This window comes from Ornithodoros turicata, chromosome 2 (assembly GCF_037126465.1).
Source record: "Ornithodoros turicata isolate Travis chromosome 2, ASM3712646v1, whole genome shotgun sequence".
Lineage (NCBI taxonomy): Eukaryota > Metazoa > Arthropoda > Arachnida > Ixodida > Argasidae > Ornithodoros > Ornithodoros turicata.
In genome coordinates this window covers 56515142-56531119 of record NC_088202.1, presented here as the reverse complement: position 1 = coordinate 56531119, position 15978 = coordinate 56515142, and the positions used below count along the sequence as shown (strand labels likewise).

Here is a 15978-nt window from a genome sequence, read left to right as displayed (position 1 = left end):
GTCCAATGAGGGAGCGGCTGGGCGGCCCTTGGTGACCGACCGACGGAAGTGAGGGACGCCGTCTGCTGGTCGCGGAGTGTTCGTGATCGGCTTGTGGAATGTTGATTCTGGTTAGTGTTCGTGTTCGTACAGCCTGGGGCGTAACCCCGTGTTCCACGCAACATGGTCGCGTCAGAACTCACACTTTTAAGCAAAAGAGGGCGAATTTACCATACCGAACGTTACCATATAGGTCTCATACACACGTTTCCGGATGCGACAGTCCCTTTAAGGAATAGTGTTTCATTGCTGCATTCCTCGTTGTGCGAGATGCGAGCATGCATGCCCTTACGAAGACATAACTACCTAGATAACGACCTCATGTTACACCTTGGACGACTTCTGTGTCTGTCCAACTGGGACATTTCCTGTATTCATATCTGTCCTTACCTGCATGCGACACAGTTGCACGTGCTTCTCGCAGACTTCGTTCGGACATTGTGCCTCAAGGTATTCAATGTCGTCCCATTCCACCTTCCACTTTAGCGGCTACGAAAGCGAAAGAACAAATATCGTAGCCGTTGAGAATCAGTGGATGGACAGAGCAGATGGTTACTAAAGAAGCACGGAGGTGATCCACAATACCTTTTTTGACTGCGCCACGTTCTGCAAAACACAATAAAACAAGACAGTAACAAAATGTACGAGCGCAAATGACCGCCACGCCCGCGAGTCCTCTGTCCCGCACACCTTTCAAAGAGCATCTACTCTTGGAAAGAGGGTATCGGAGAATGACAGAAGACGTCACAGATTCCCCTGCCGTGTGACTCGTGACGTTGACGCTCAATAGGGTGAAACCAACGCGGAAGCTGAGAGGAACCAAACAAAGAAGGCAGAAACAAAGATACTATGGCATGGGGACTTGCCGACGTCCGATTGTACGCCATGCTGTACGATACTGTATGATGTACCGAGTCATGCCGAGCTTTTGTGAGCCGTTCTTTCACATTGTTTAATCCTCAATATTACTTTAGAAAAAAATAACGTTATTCTCGACTTTCTGTTGTGGATCACGCCTTCACCCCCGCGGTTTGCACCGCAGACAGGCGCTGGAGGCTCGACGCCAACGTGTTGCTTCAAGTACAACAAACCACATCAAATGCTGCGCTTTCGCGTTCTAGGTGCGTGTGTGTGGTTTACGCTGTATAATGGGTCTCTACCGTATGGATTGAACCTGGTCGGACGGATCGCACCACATATCTGCCATGCAGTTGAGGGTCAGGCCTCGGCCGGGCTGAGATTTTGGCAGCCGGGACGGGCTAGGGTCGGGTAAGGCCCTATGGCTTCGGGTACGGACCGCTAAATTCAAGCCCGTGCAGTGCTCCCAAAATAGGTCAGGTAAAGCGCGTTCAAACCGCAGAAACGCATGCTTTAAACGTGGACCGCGCTGTGTAGTATCCTAGGAAGGCGGCGCCTCTTGCCGAAAGCGCCAGAAGACCTGACGGACGGCATCCTTTGATCTCGGCGCCGATGACCAGGCGTTCCCAATACAGGAGGCTATGGCTGATCACACACTCGTAAGCACTCGTGATGATATCGCGTAGTGAGCTCATCCGCATATTAGCGTACCCGCAAGATAACATCACACACGAAAAAGATCCAGACAAAAAATGACCGCGATAACGCACGATACGCACAATCACAATCGCCGATGGCATGAGTCCGATGTGAATTCGTTCATACCGGCAAAGTCCTTGCGATAACTGGCACACTGATTTGATATCGGGAAATGCAGCAGCGGTGTTAACCCCCAGGTCAAATTTTTCTCCTCAGGAGACAAGGAAAAATTGATTGGCTTCGAAATTGGAGAGGATAATCAGTAACGAAACACCCCAAGCAGCACAATGTACCGAAAGTCGAGTGCAATAGGGGTGGACGGGTAGGTGGAAGGCCTTGAACAGACTCGTGAAACTGAAGAACATTGATAAGAGACATACCGTCCACCCCTATTGCACTCGAGTTTCAGTACATTGTGCTGCTTGGGACCCCGACGTGCCGAATAAACGACAGTCAAGGACAGTAAGCACGCGACACAGGCAGCACATGTAAAATATGTGCTACGCAGAGATGAACGCTTAGGAGGGGATGCGTTCCCTTGTCTTAGCCCTCCCCCATCCTAATTCATTTCCAAGGTCCTCAGTTTTCTTGTCGCAATATGCAGTTGGTGTCCCTTGTTCGAAAATAGACACATTCACTTGTGGCGGCCCGTGGACGACGATGAAGACGTGCCTGTGCTGGCGCGCGCCACTGCGCCTGCCAGCCAGTTCTACCGGCACCGTCCTGGCTTGACCATCTGCCCGCTGGGACACTCCATCATCGCCGGTCAGGACTCATGTAGAGGAACACCATCTACTCTACACACTTATTCCTACACTGCATCTCAGCTTCAACCTTCATCGGGAACAACAAAAATGTATTCATTTCACGTGTACTGCTCGCGACACGGTTGTCTGAAATCTCCAGCCTGTGGCTGAGCGGTGCCCTATCGGCAGTGTCTCTCTCACACGAAGTTACTATACCAATACAGCCTCCTTGGGGAGGCCGCTATCCCTCTCTCCAGTGGTGGAACTGGGAGTAGGCTGCATGTAGCACCTTCTGCAGCAGGGAAAATGGACTTTTGGAGCAGACCTTGGTGCTTTTGGAGCAGCAGTGGTCAAACCTTCGATTCATCGAAGGAAACGCTTAACGTGCTGCAAATATTTGCTGAGACTGCGAAAAGACTGCCTCGTATGTCAAAATAAATGCAGCATCATGCACACACAAGCATCCACACCGTTTATTTGTGGTATCCAAACACATATATAAATTAAATGAGCAGCATAATACCCGTAAGCATACTTGGCAGCTACAACTGCTCTAGATGTTTGTTTTAGCTCTTTTTCTGTTCAGTTCCTTCTCGAGTCGCTGTGACTGTCTTTTACGGGATTCTTTCACTGCTTTGATCAGTCCCCTTGAGATCGGAATTTGCGCTGGATCCCGACCGTGCCTCTGCTTAAAAACATTATTGCCCGGAGGCCATTAACGCTGGTAATAGAAAGGCTAGCCCTTTCATGCAACATCTGCCTGTTTTCGCTGAAACCCCTTTCTACGTCCGCATTTCCATGAGACAAGCACATTAGAGCTTTCACAAGACTCCCTAGCAATGGGTACTTTGGGGTCCCATTTTCCATTTTTAGGTAAAGGATCTTGCACCAGAAGTCGTCTACTCTCTCACAAGGAACATAGTCCACCTTTTCACCTGTGGCAAGACAAAATTCATCCACCACAGAAGACACCTGTTGAGGTTCAATGACCTGTGGTACCTGTTTAGCCAAGTTCCTCAGTGCCGCCACAGAACTATCGTCTTTCATAAAGGTCGGGTGCAGGCATCTGTAGTCCCTCAGCACTTCATTTCGGAAGGGAAGGTTACACAGCAGATACCTCGCAGCTTTGATACAAAAGCTCCTAGCTCCAAGTCGAAACTCCTGCTTTTCCTCTGGTGTCCAGTCTGAAATAGCCGCTTCAGTGTCTGCACCAATTTCGATGTCAGTTTGACGATTTCTCAACGTCAATGTGCATTAATTCCTCACCGCTCTTGTCTCTGTACACCTTTACACGAAGAAAGCGTTCAAGAATTTTTTTACTACGCGCTCCATTTCACTGAAGAGTATGTGGAGGAGTTGCTCACTCCGTTGGAAGAGGGCAAGGAAGCTGGTGAAGAGTTCAACCGGATTCCGTAGGAAAAGCACCTTAGCTAGGAACGCTTTGTCACTGATGGACTGTTTCAGCCGTTTATATAGTGTACCAGAGCGTGTTCTCTACTCAGACATCAGCACTGTCTTCACTGCTGGAAACTGCTGAATAAACCGTTCAAGGGCAGGACCAAGTGTCAACCAGCGTGAACTGACATGGCGGAGAAAGACACTCTCGGGTATGCCAAGGGCATTTTGACTTGACTTCAGACATGCACTTTGCACAGCGGAGTTATTGAAGTAGTGGTAGCAGTCAAGGAGGGCAGCTTCCACATCACTTCCGAATGCAGCTATTGCACGACCAAAAGTATTGTGCACCTTGTGCAAAGACCATTCACCCATGTCAAGACACTTACTGTTTACATGCAGTTTCAGTTTCCTTTTCAAGCACTTAATGACGTTTGGTCCATCACTGTAAAAACACAACAGTTTGTCCTGGGCAGGTCTTGTATTGCTTCCTGCACACTTGCCAGTAAAATATCCGAAGTCGCAGATCCCAGACGAAATGACTGTAAATGTTCCACAACAACCTGCTTTTGTTCACTTGGAAAATTCCTCACCAACAAATCAAGCTGTTGGCAGCGCTGCTCAGATAGCGGTGTTTCATCGATCTGAATTGTATAGAAGACACCGGGCTCGTTTAACTCTGTTACAACAATGTCCTTGAAATATGGACCCAACCCGTCCGACACTATGTAGGACACTTTCTTCCTTCCACACGAAAAGCCCTTCGCAATTGGAGAGTCCGGAAACATCACTGGAAAAATGGCAGACGCCATGTCACCCCAGGAGTACGGTATTCCTGATAATGTCGTGCCGAGGACGAAGTACGCGTCAGCCACTGCTCTGCGATCCAATTCTGATATGCCTCCCACTGAAGCAAAGCAAGTCTCAAGCCGTGCTTGCGATGAAGCAGGTCGGGTCAGTTTTCCGTCGACTCTGTTCCGGTCACACGCCTCCATGTGACGCTTGCACATTGCGTGCCTCTTCACAGCAGTGATGGAAACATTGCAAAAAATGCAATACCCTTGCTCGTCTTTCACTCCTTTCTTGCACCATATCGAGATACGATCACCATTGCTATCGGTCTCGTCTAGCCATCTTTCATTAAAGACGCTGCGCCGTCCTGTAGAAGAGAAAACATGTAGTTGTAGCGCCGTCACGATCTTTGAAATTATCCGTTCTCAACTGTCGACGTGAATCCTAGAATCAGTACTCTGAATCTTTAGCCACATCGTGTGAATTTCATGTCGGTGCAATCGTGAACACACATGATGAATCTAGTGAACTGAAACTAGTTGCGAGACATCACGCAGCAGGAGTTACTTGTATCTAACACGTGGGTGTTAGCTAAGACACATTATTATGCCTTTTGTCAGTCACTTAGCAATATCAGTACACAATGACACAGGGGCCCCCTTACCTCTTTGACTGGGCATTTTTCATCAAGGCCGTGAAGTTTCATCCGACCGGCAAAGGCTGCATAGCGTCCAACAAGAGAGGGTGTGAAAGCGAGAAAAACGGAAATCGTGACCGGAAGTCCAAGAGCGCCGCCTGCAGCGCCGTGGTCTCCAGTTTTGGTCTCATTCTCGGCTTCGTCACGTTGGCGACGCTCAAAGTTCGGAAATGGCGCAGAATTATACTAGAAAATGTGTTTGTAGCAGCGTGTAGCAGGCCCTGCCTTGTGGCGCAATTTCACAGCAGTTCCACCACTGCTCTCTCTCTCTCTCTCTTGCTATCAGACGACACCCGGGTATCCGAGGGTTACTCCTCCCGACAGTTGGCGACTGCGCGCGGCCTCCCCTCGGAGTCGGTATTGGTATAATTCCCTCGAGCGAGACACCGCCGATAGGGGACCGCTCCGCCACAGGCTGGAGATTTCAGACAACCGTGTCGGGAGCAGTAGTTGTTTCGAACTATAGAGGCACTGGGACCGCACACGTGTGCTTTAGGTATCGTATACAGGTTTGACACAGCTAGGTTTTACATGTGGAGCCGTGTTTACGTGAACTCGATAATGGCGGGTCGAATTGGTTTGTCGCAGCAAATCATCTCCCATCAAGCCGTGTCAACCAATCGTCTAGGAAGGATTGATGTAAAGAGGTGCGATAAGTCAATTCCATTTCTGTTGGGTTCATTTCTGCTTCTGTCGGGTTCATGGAACCGCGGCATGGAACCGCGGTAATCTATAACCTGTGTCAAACCTGATTCAATCTGATGCGTGCACGTATTCGCGTTTTGCATGACCTATAGGTGGCGTATCTAAACTCCAACATGGCGGACGTATCCAGGTTATCGCTTAGTTTCGATTTTGAGATTTCTGAACTGCAAAGTTGATTCCCGATGCGTTGAAGGCGAACGAGTATTAAACGCAATTTTCCCACCCTGATGTATTTCCCTCCCTCATTCGTTGTTCCATGGCAGCTGATCTTAGCACGCGCAGTTCGCATTTCATATCAGTGGTGTTCCCAGTGGGGCATGGTTGTTAATCTTGAAAAGACCGTTTTTGTCAGCATAACGGCAAGAAAGAATATTTTCGTGTTCACATATAACATAGGTGATACTGCAATAACCAAAGTAAGTCAATATAAGTATCTCGGCGTAACCATTACAGATAAATTATCCTGGTCCAAGCATATCGCAAATATATGCACAGTGGCGCGTAGGAAGCTGGGATTATTGCGAAGAAAGCTTCACTGTACTAGCAAGGACCTTAAGATCGCAGCTTATAAATCTATCGTTCGGCCACCGGTTGAATACGCTGCCGTGGTATGGGATCCCAATACACAGAAAGACATAGGTGAACTTGAAAAGATTCAGCGCCTTGCAGCGAGATTCATTTTTAATAGATACAACAGGTGTAGCTCGCCAACACAAATGCTTCGCGATGTCGGTTTAGAATCTCTAGCTCATAGAAGGAAATGCGCGCAGTTAAAATTCATCTATACAGGGTGTCCCAGAAAACGTGTCATTGAATTATAATAAAAAAACTACACCATCTAGTGTCATGCGGTCAATGGCATTTGTTCTTACTGGGTTTTTGCCACCTCCTCATGTGAATGTCGTGTAACGTAAGTTTAATTATGTAAATTTTTGCGAGCTTAAGTCGGAAATTTGCCTAGTAAAGGTCACTTTTTTCCCCCACCAATGTGAAGAGCGTGTGCAATTCAGTCAAATTAATGATAATTGACAGGGATATTCAGGGGGCTATCTCACCGGAAAAAAAGCCGAACATCATGCTCTACGGAGGTTGCACAGAATAGCGCACGATGAATTTTTCAGCGCAATCTTTGTCAGTCCGACGAAAGGAGGTTGGAAACCCAGCCCTCTCCGACATCGCAGAAAGAGATAAAACAGGCACGCCTTATCACGTCCGACATTCGCTGGGATAGTGATTTCCCTCTCCCAATTTTAGGAACTGTTACTTTTTCTACTATCACTCTGTGGGCTGGCTTCGGAACCTCCTTTCGTCGCACTGAGAGCGATTGCGCTCAAAAAGTCATCGCGCGTTATGGTCCGGTGCTCCGAAAAGCATGATATTCGGCTATTTTTTCCGATGGGATAGCTCGTGAATGTCACTGTGAATTATCATGAATTTCGGTGAATTCGGCACGCTCTTCATATCGGTGGGGTAAAAAAGTGACCTTTACTTGGCAAATTTCCGAGTTCAGTTCGCAAATATTTACATAATTAAACTTGGAGTACATGACATTCACATTAGGAGGTGGCAAAAACCTAATGAGAACAAATGCTGTTGACCGCATGATTCTAGGTGGCGTAGTTTTCTTATTATAATTCAATGACACGTTTTCTGGGGCATCCTGTATGTTGTATACCCGTAGACAAGGGCTCAACCCTGACCAGTATGTACCCATCATACAGTCTAGAAGTTTTTTTTTTTAATTCCGTGTTAGCGCCGCGAAGCAACTGTGGCTATGAGCGGCGTATAGACGTGGACAGATGGAGAGAGGACAGCAGGAAGGAGTGGGGGACAGGGGTGTTAGTATGCGTCCTGGGCCGACTTCAAGGGGAACTGTGCCGACATTCGTCTAGAAAGTCTTCGGAAAACCCAGGGAAAACCTCAGACAGCGAACCCGAACATTCGAACCCGTGTCACCTCCCAGTCTCGGCGTGGAAAGCGATCACTCTAACCACTACGCCACGGGAGCTGGTCAGTCTAGAAGTACCCGACACCGTCATGAATACAGTTTAATGCCAATATATGCTCGTACAAGTAGATTTAAAAATTCATTTTTTGTCCGCACCATAGAATATTGGAATAATATCCCACAGGTTACATTTACATCACTAGAAAGTTTTCTTTCCTGTCTCGATCGTATGTAGCACTTGTCTTGTCTTGTCTCGTCTCGTGAACTGCTTCGGAATTGCTTGTTGTGATAGATACTCGTTTGCATTCCCTTCTGTGTAGTGTCAGAGACCCCTCCTGCTCGGACTCCAACGGAGTCTGCAGTATTTCATAAATAAATAAAAATATCAGCTAGCTATATACAAGCGCTATTGTGTGTACATATTCCATCACAGCAGTGGCGCTGCAGACAAGTTTAGTTTATCGTCAGCGGCTCGAGCTGTGTAGTTCCAGGTGTGATGTTATTTTGTGAGTGCGCTAATATGCGGCATGAGCTCACTCCCCAATATCGTAATCGCGAGCTTACGATAAGCGATATTCATTCGTACAAGGTCTGTGCAGTGAGCAGTCTGATTTTTTCGGCTGCCGCAAGCCCTTCCTAGCTAGTACGAAATGATAAAAGGCGCCATATCGGTCATATCGGCCATCACATGAGTTCGTCGTGCAACTGAACTCGCGACGAAATCAGATGATTGTGACTGTGAGTTACCACGGGCAGAAATGCCAAGCTACGCCCACGGTTTCGGCGGAGAGCATTCTCTGAAAGACAAGAGTATTCGGAGGCTTGGTCGCCCGCCATGCTTTGCACGTATTGTGCAGTCTCTAACATAACTACAAAAGGAACAAAGAAAGCAAGGAAGCACATCTGTAATTTTGCCTGAGGCTTCATCAAGTCACTACTGGCTAGTTCCACCTCAAATCGAACAATCCGGTACACTTGATGTCTCGAATGAACGGGAAAAAAATTTATGTTGAAGCCATCGGTGAGTTAGGAGAATTAAACGCTTTCCGAATTCTCTGCGCTGCGCGGTTCGGGAAGTAGGAGAGGAGGAAAAAACTGCCTCTCATAAGACGATGTCGTCGCGTGCGGGTTTGAGCGTTCGCTACAAGGCTATTTCTTGTCGCATTATAGAAATTTCTTGATCTGGCTTTAGACCACTTAGGGCACAATGGGATCCTGCGTTGGCAGTCCTGTGTCCGTTTTTGTTTGTCTACAAAAAATATCAAAGTTGACTCAAAGTGCCGAAAAGCACCATATTCACTGCAACTTTGCGGACGATGTACCAAATGGATAAGATTGAGCTTTATGCCGTTTAATTTGTCATTCATGTGGCTATCGAATGATATATAATTTGTTGCTCTACTCTGTCAGGAACGTAAGCGATACCTCTTTCAGTAACACCATACCAACGAAAAACGACGAATTTTGGAACCCTTTATCTAAAAAACCCCACCAAAAACTTGCCTCGAAAATTTTATATGTTGTAGGTAGTTCCTAAGACTATGCACAGAAGAAAAATCAAAAGTCGGACTTTATCGGTAGGCGCACTGTGAATTTTTTGCCAGCCCTATACGCGGAGCGCATTCAAGCCGTGGCACCGTGTCCCGCGTGTTGCAAAATTGAATTTTCCAAAGAGACTTTCAACTTCTGTCTTCACATAAAAAGTAATTGCTATCATTTGAAACCGTTCTGAGCGCTTGTGTTCATAATAGTGTTGTAATCGCTGAATGTAGATTGTGGAGCAACCATATGTGCTCACATTTTTTGCGGGATGACACACATGCATTGCAAGAGCTAGGAACCCGTGAAGAACAGAATGCTTTAGAATACTTTTGCGTCTTTATAAGACGTATATTTGTCCACGGTGATCATATCGAAACATATTTACAGTACACAGAATAACAAGAACTTGACAGCGAAGAAGCCAAGGTGACGAAGGTAAGAAGGTAACGTAAGTTATGCAGAGCATTCCGGGTGAATGAGAGTGCTCGTGTCATGAACTGCTTTAGGCCGTTGTGGAAGCCACTTTCGTTAATGTTACTTTTGATAGCAGGTTCTTGTCAGATTTTCTTTCAAATGTGGGCAACATTGCTGCGTGTTGTGATTCATCCACCTTTGCTGTGAAGTACTTGAAGCAGCTTCTGCATAGCTGGCCCATTTCTGTAACGCCTTCGGCTTGATCTGCTGGAACCACGGTCTTTATGGCAGCTACGCCGATCTCCGAAGCAAAGCGAAAATCCTTTGTCTGTAGCACTTTTTTCTTGTGTATGAGGCGGTAGTCAGCGAAATCCACACGATCAGCACTGTACAACGAAGAGGCCATTGATGTAGGTGTGAAAGCAGGACGACACACTACAGTAATGCAGATGTCGTCGCACACTCTGCATAAGGGCACTCCATGCACTTCTGTAGTCGAGAAGTGAGTGAAGCGTCTTCTGTGTGTAGGCGAAACTTTGCGCAAGGTGCCTTCAGGGAGTAAATGCGATCAGGACCTTCCCATGGTCGCAGCATGTCGAAGCGAATAACATATTGGACAGCGGCGCCAGTCGGGCTGTTTCGGCAAGGTTCACAAAAGGCTCCATGAATTAGCCTTGAGTGTGTGCGTATGGCACTACACAACAACATTTTCCTCAGTGCAATTTCCCCCGTCCGAGGTCATGGGGCCGTAGGAAAGGAAATGTTTCAAAGAATACTGGAAGTCACTGCGTCCCTGCTGCCATAATGCGTACAGTAAATATGCTTGTTTAGAATAACCCTGAACAGATATGCCTCTTACAAAGATGTAAAATCATTCTGTTCTTCCCGGGCTCCCAGCACTTGCAATGCATGTGTGACATCCCGCAAAAAATGCGAGCACATCTGGTTGCTCCACAATCTAGATTCAGCGATTACACCATTGTTATGAACGCAAACGCTCAGAACCTTGAAAAGGAAACCTTGAAACCTCAGAATGGTTTCAAATGAGAGCAATTACTTTTTATATGAAGACAGAAGTTGAAAGTCCCTTTGGAAAATTCGATTTTGCAACACGCGGGACACGGTGCTTCCGCTTGAGTGCGCTCTGCGTATAGGGCTGGCAAAAAATTCACAGTGCGCTTACCGATCAAGTCCGAATTTCGATTTTGCTTCTGTGCATAGTCTAAGGAACTACCTACAACATTTAAAATTTTCGACGCAAGTTTTTGGTGGGGTTTTTTTAGATAATGGCTTCCGAAATTCGTCATTTTTCCGTGGTATGGTGCTACTAAAAGAGGTATCGCTTATGTTCCTTACAGAGTAGAGCAACAAATTATACATCATTCGATAGCCCTATCAATGACAAAGTAAACGGCATAAAGCTCAGTCTTATCCGTTTTGTACATCGCCCGCAAAGCTGCAGTGAATATTGTGTTTTTCGGCACTTTGAGTCAACTTTGATATTTTTTTGCAGACAGACAAAAACCGGTACAGCACTGCCAACGAAGCATCCTATTGTGCCCTAAGTGGTCTAAAGCCAGATCAAGAAATTACTATAATGCGAGAAGAAATGGCCTTGTAGCGAACGCTCAAACCCGCTCGCGACGACGTCGCCTTATGAGAAGCAGTTTTTGCTCCTCTCCTATTTCCCGAACCGCGCGCCGCAGAGAATTCGGAAAGCGTTTATTTCTCCTAACTCACCTATGGCTTCAACATATATCTTTTTCCCGTTCATTCGAGACATCAAGTGTACCGGATTGTTCGATTTGAGATGGAACTAGCCTAGTACTGTAACTGACCATCATCAAGCAAATATAGGATTGATATCCAATGAGTTTCATATGGCTTCGTGCCACAGCAATGTTTCCTGCTAGGCAGTGAATCGCGGGTTATCAATCTAATACAGAAAAATTAAACGCCTGAAGAAATATGTCAGTTTTCAGCACAGACAGAATACATCACGAGCAATTGCATACCGTTATTTTTTTCCTGCCTTTAAGTAGCTCTGCGTCGTTGTTCAAGCATTCTTCACAAAGGTACCGACAACCGGAGACCTTGTACAGCAGTGGCATAATGGAGCTGCAACCCGCACAGATTTCTTGTGGTACGTCATCCTCGTCGAGAACAAGGCTCACATTGATATTTGAAAGCTCTGGAAAATCCTTGACTGTGATTTGCGTTGTCATCGCGGCTGAACCCTGCAAAGAACTGTGGCTGAATGTGCAACCATATTTCTGGCACGTACACAAAAAAAGTAATTGTGGACCTCACGAACGACAGTCCGAGCAGAACCAAACACATAGCAGGACCAAAACGTTGCGCATGTGAAGAAATACGAAGCGCACACAAGCTTGAATGTGCAAAGCTTTGTGTCCAATGAGGCGGCTGTCCCATACCCGCTAGGAACAGGGCAGTGCTGTCTAAACAAAACTCCAAACGGAATAATACAGCGTGGTACCTTATTTTTCGTTTACTGGATACTTCGCCCACTGTTAGGGCCACTTGAGGCACGGATAAACCTTGTCCATGAGAAGGCTTTCTATTTGCAGAGTTAGGTATAAACAAAATTAATGCAGGAACCAACCACCGTGACCTCGGTGGCTCTACTGGAAACTGGAATTCCGAATTATTATTGATATAATTTTGCTACAGTGCTACAGGGGTAGTACTATATCTGCAGTTTCACACACTTTCTGCAAGCCCATTGTTTAGACACTATACTCACACAAAAGCACCGCATGTTCACTCTGATGCTTTTATATCTAGCAGTACTGTCGGCTCCAGTGGGACTCAATTAACAGTTTATGCGATACATTGACGTATGCTCTTACCTCTATGGCTGGACAAGAGCCTTGAAATTACTACTGAAGTAACAATGCAGTCAGCTAGTGGTAGCATTTACATAGAAAAAAACATGCTAGCTACATGCTAAAAATTATGATCTACTAACACACACATGTACTGTTGGGGACACGGTTATCTAAAATCGCCTGTCAGTACTTCGCCGTCCCATATTACCTCGCTTGCGCTTGAAAGTGTTGTGCCAATATCGTATTTGAAGGTGGACCATGTGCTGCACGTGTTTATTACTCGACAAGAAATAGTCTTGCAACACCTGGAGATTTGAGATGAGATAAACCACCGAGTGCTGATTTTAGACAACCGTTTCCCCTACAGCACATGTGGAGAGATGGTCTATATCTACAAAGGTGTCTACGCAAAAGGCGTTTGGAAGTGACATAGCAAAAGTGTGTGTACTCTTGCGATGTGTGTTCATATTAAGAATTTCAGTCCTGGAGTAGCGCACAAAATGTTCCCCGTCTGCAATACCTTGCCTACTGAGAGGTTGATCCAATTTAGTGTTGGGATCCCAATCCCGGGATCCCGGCTGTTCTGCAGCGGCACCTGTTAACGGGAAGATGCCAGAAGATCGCCGTGTTCGTAGCACAAAGCCAACTGTGACGCGCACACGCTAATACCCCTGGCACACGGGGAAACTGAATGTCATTCCCAACGAACGACATTCGTATGAATGTTATTCGCAAAGGCTAGGCGTAGCTACACGACAAAGAGAAATGACATTCCGTGCTGATGATAATGGCGATTCGTGAAATAGTTGAACAGCTTCATACGAGTGTGCATGCACTCAATCTTTATATGCTTTTGCGTGCTTCTGAAAACTGCGTTCAACATCGCGCCTTCGAACGTGCGGTTTGCTTTGAGTCCGTGCTTTGCATGTCGTACAAGGCCGAAGCCAAGTCAGGTACGCATCTGGACGGAGGAGGTCACCAAATAAAATGGCTGATCGCGCCGAGAACGATTTTTGCGGCCGGCTATGAACAATGCCACGCGCAACAGCTGATTTGTCTCGTGATCTGACCACTGGATCCGTTCTTTTTCCTCACGCGCAACAGCTGATACAGCTGGAACAACAGCGGCTCTATGCGAAACTCCTGCCATGATGTCCGCCATAGCGCTGAGCATGGCGTCCGTGTTGACAGCGGACGAGAGTAGTTGGGTAGTATCGTGTCAACATTACTTTACATCTGCTTTCCTCGTATCAGATATCACAATTTTTACAAAAATTAATTACTGTAAATTTTTCGGTCGCATTTCAGTCGTTCTGAAAGCCTGACGTTGTTGTTTCTCACTGCCTCTCTACCGTCCAGCGTATGCAGTTCGTGCGAGGGGGAAAAGTGAATGAGTTCCTCGAACACATTCGCTGGGTGAATGTCAGTCGAGTGTAATGTCATTCTGCGTACCCGTGTAGCACTGAGCAAATGACATTCTTACGAATGCCGTTCGTTGGGAATGACATTCAGTTTCCCCGTGTGACAGGGGTATAACACATGCTCACACAGGCGCGCACAGACACGCTCATATGCATGCTCGCGCACACACACAAAGACACGAACGAACACGCGCACGTAACACCAGGGAAGGATAACGGACGTATTTTCGTTACTGTTTCCATTTTCGTTACTGCTATATATTCCTTTCCGTTATCCGTTTCTGATACCAGCTTTTAATTTCGTTTCCATTACGTTTCCGTTACTGTTTTCGGTAATGGAACGGCTGCTACTGAGCTGCGGGAAGACAGCCCGTCCGGCTCTGTCAGAACCCTGTTTTGCCCAAGTGCTGCGTCGGTGTCACGCGTACACAGTACACAAATAATTTTACATCGTTGGGGCGCGCACATCTTGCAGGATTTTTAAAGAAGTGTAGGAACATGCTTTCAGTCAAACTTCTGTCTTCAGTCACTCTGAGTTCAGCAACCCAAGATGGACGTACCCTTCATCCAATGTCCCATTCATAGGCGGACGCTCTTAGTAGTAAACAATACTGCCATAGCCACGGTGAACTGAAGAAAGTATAAAATAAAAATACTATGCTGTCATCCTCGTGCTATGGTGGAGTAGAGTGCGTGGAATCTACGTTGTGTAAGTCGCATGTCTTGATGTCATGCAGGTAGGTAATGTCGCGAGTAGGAAAGCGAGTGATGCACCCTCGATAGCCAATATTGTGCTTTCCTTCCATGCTGTCGTATAGTATTTAGAGCATTACAGGGAATGGAGTCATCAAAATGCAAAAATAAAATGAAAATTCACTGAAATGTCATCGCACAACAGTAATAGCCATTACCCGAATTCAATACCGGACGATAATTTTCGTTTCTGTTTCTGTTTCCGGTAATGAACGGCAGGGGTATGCATTTCCGTTTCCGTTATCGTTACCATCTACAATTTCGGTAATACACCGTTTCTGTTTCCGTTACCGTTACCCTTCCCTGCGTAACACGCTGACGCACACGCGCGCATAATCTCAGGCACACACGCAGATACTCGTGCGCACAAACAAAGAAATTGTGCGATTTGCTGAATATCGCAACAAGGTTCCGTGATCGTCTGCAAATTTTTTACACGTCCCGAACTCCTGGGACTTCGGCGCTTCAGATAAATATTAAAGCCTGGCGATTTCATTTCGATTCAGCCAGGGCCAGAACCTTTGAGTCTGTGATCTTATTCGTTATTTTTTATGAGACAGCCTCGCCTGTGGCATGAACATTGGCGTTTGTGTTGCTTTCCGAAAGGGTGCGGTACGCGAAATATAAAATATAGAGCGTAGGTAGGAAGAACGCGGTTTTCGCTCAGATGAGTTTCCTCGCCACTTTCAAGCGTTCTATTTTGGTATTGGTAATGACCATCGCTTTGACCTTTTAGTACATAATTATCGTGCGACAGACTATAACTCTGCGCCATATTTATTGTCTGTGAACGTTTCGTAAAAAAATGCAAAAGTGCTGCCCGTTCAATTTCGCACACTTATTCTTTTCATGTAAGTGTCGGTCATCTTCGTAACATCGCAATAAAATGGACACTAAACGAAATCTTAATATGCGCTCTTTTTAATTATTTGAAGCACAGCTCCTGTGTTACACCGTTCACCGGGAATACGCGCCCGAGTTGGCATAAGTATGGAAACTTTGTCAAAGTTTACGATGCGCGTGCTCAAAAAGGCCATTTTCTATTCAAATAAGAAAAAATGTGTTTCATGACGAATGCTTTGGCTTTATTTCGATATAAAATTCAGCTCTAGTAAGCGCT

The 15978-nt window shown here is 46.3% G+C and overlaps 1 protein-coding gene across 5 annotated transcripts in view; it reads right to left on the bottom strand.

Annotated features, from left to right (window-relative positions):
• The window catches only part of LOC135385452 (uncharacterized), a 99365-nt gene that overhangs the window by 28994 nt on the left and 54393 nt on the right, over positions 1–15978 (bottom strand). The window contains exons 2-4 of one of the 5 annotated variants that reach the window (XM_064614769.1): positions 11851–12072; positions 625–645; positions 430–528 (exon numbers count right to left, since the gene is read on the bottom strand). In XM_064614769.1, coding sequence (XP_064470839.1) covers positions 430–528; positions 625–645; positions 11851–12060 — 330 coding nt within the window. In that variant the 5' untranslated portion in view covers positions 12061–12072. Of the gene's footprint in view, positions 1–429; positions 529–624; positions 646–5193; positions 5471–11850; positions 12083–15978 lie in introns of those variants that run through there. The other 4 variants (XM_064614770.1, XM_064614772.1, XM_064614771.1 and 1 more) reach the window with 4 other exon arrangements.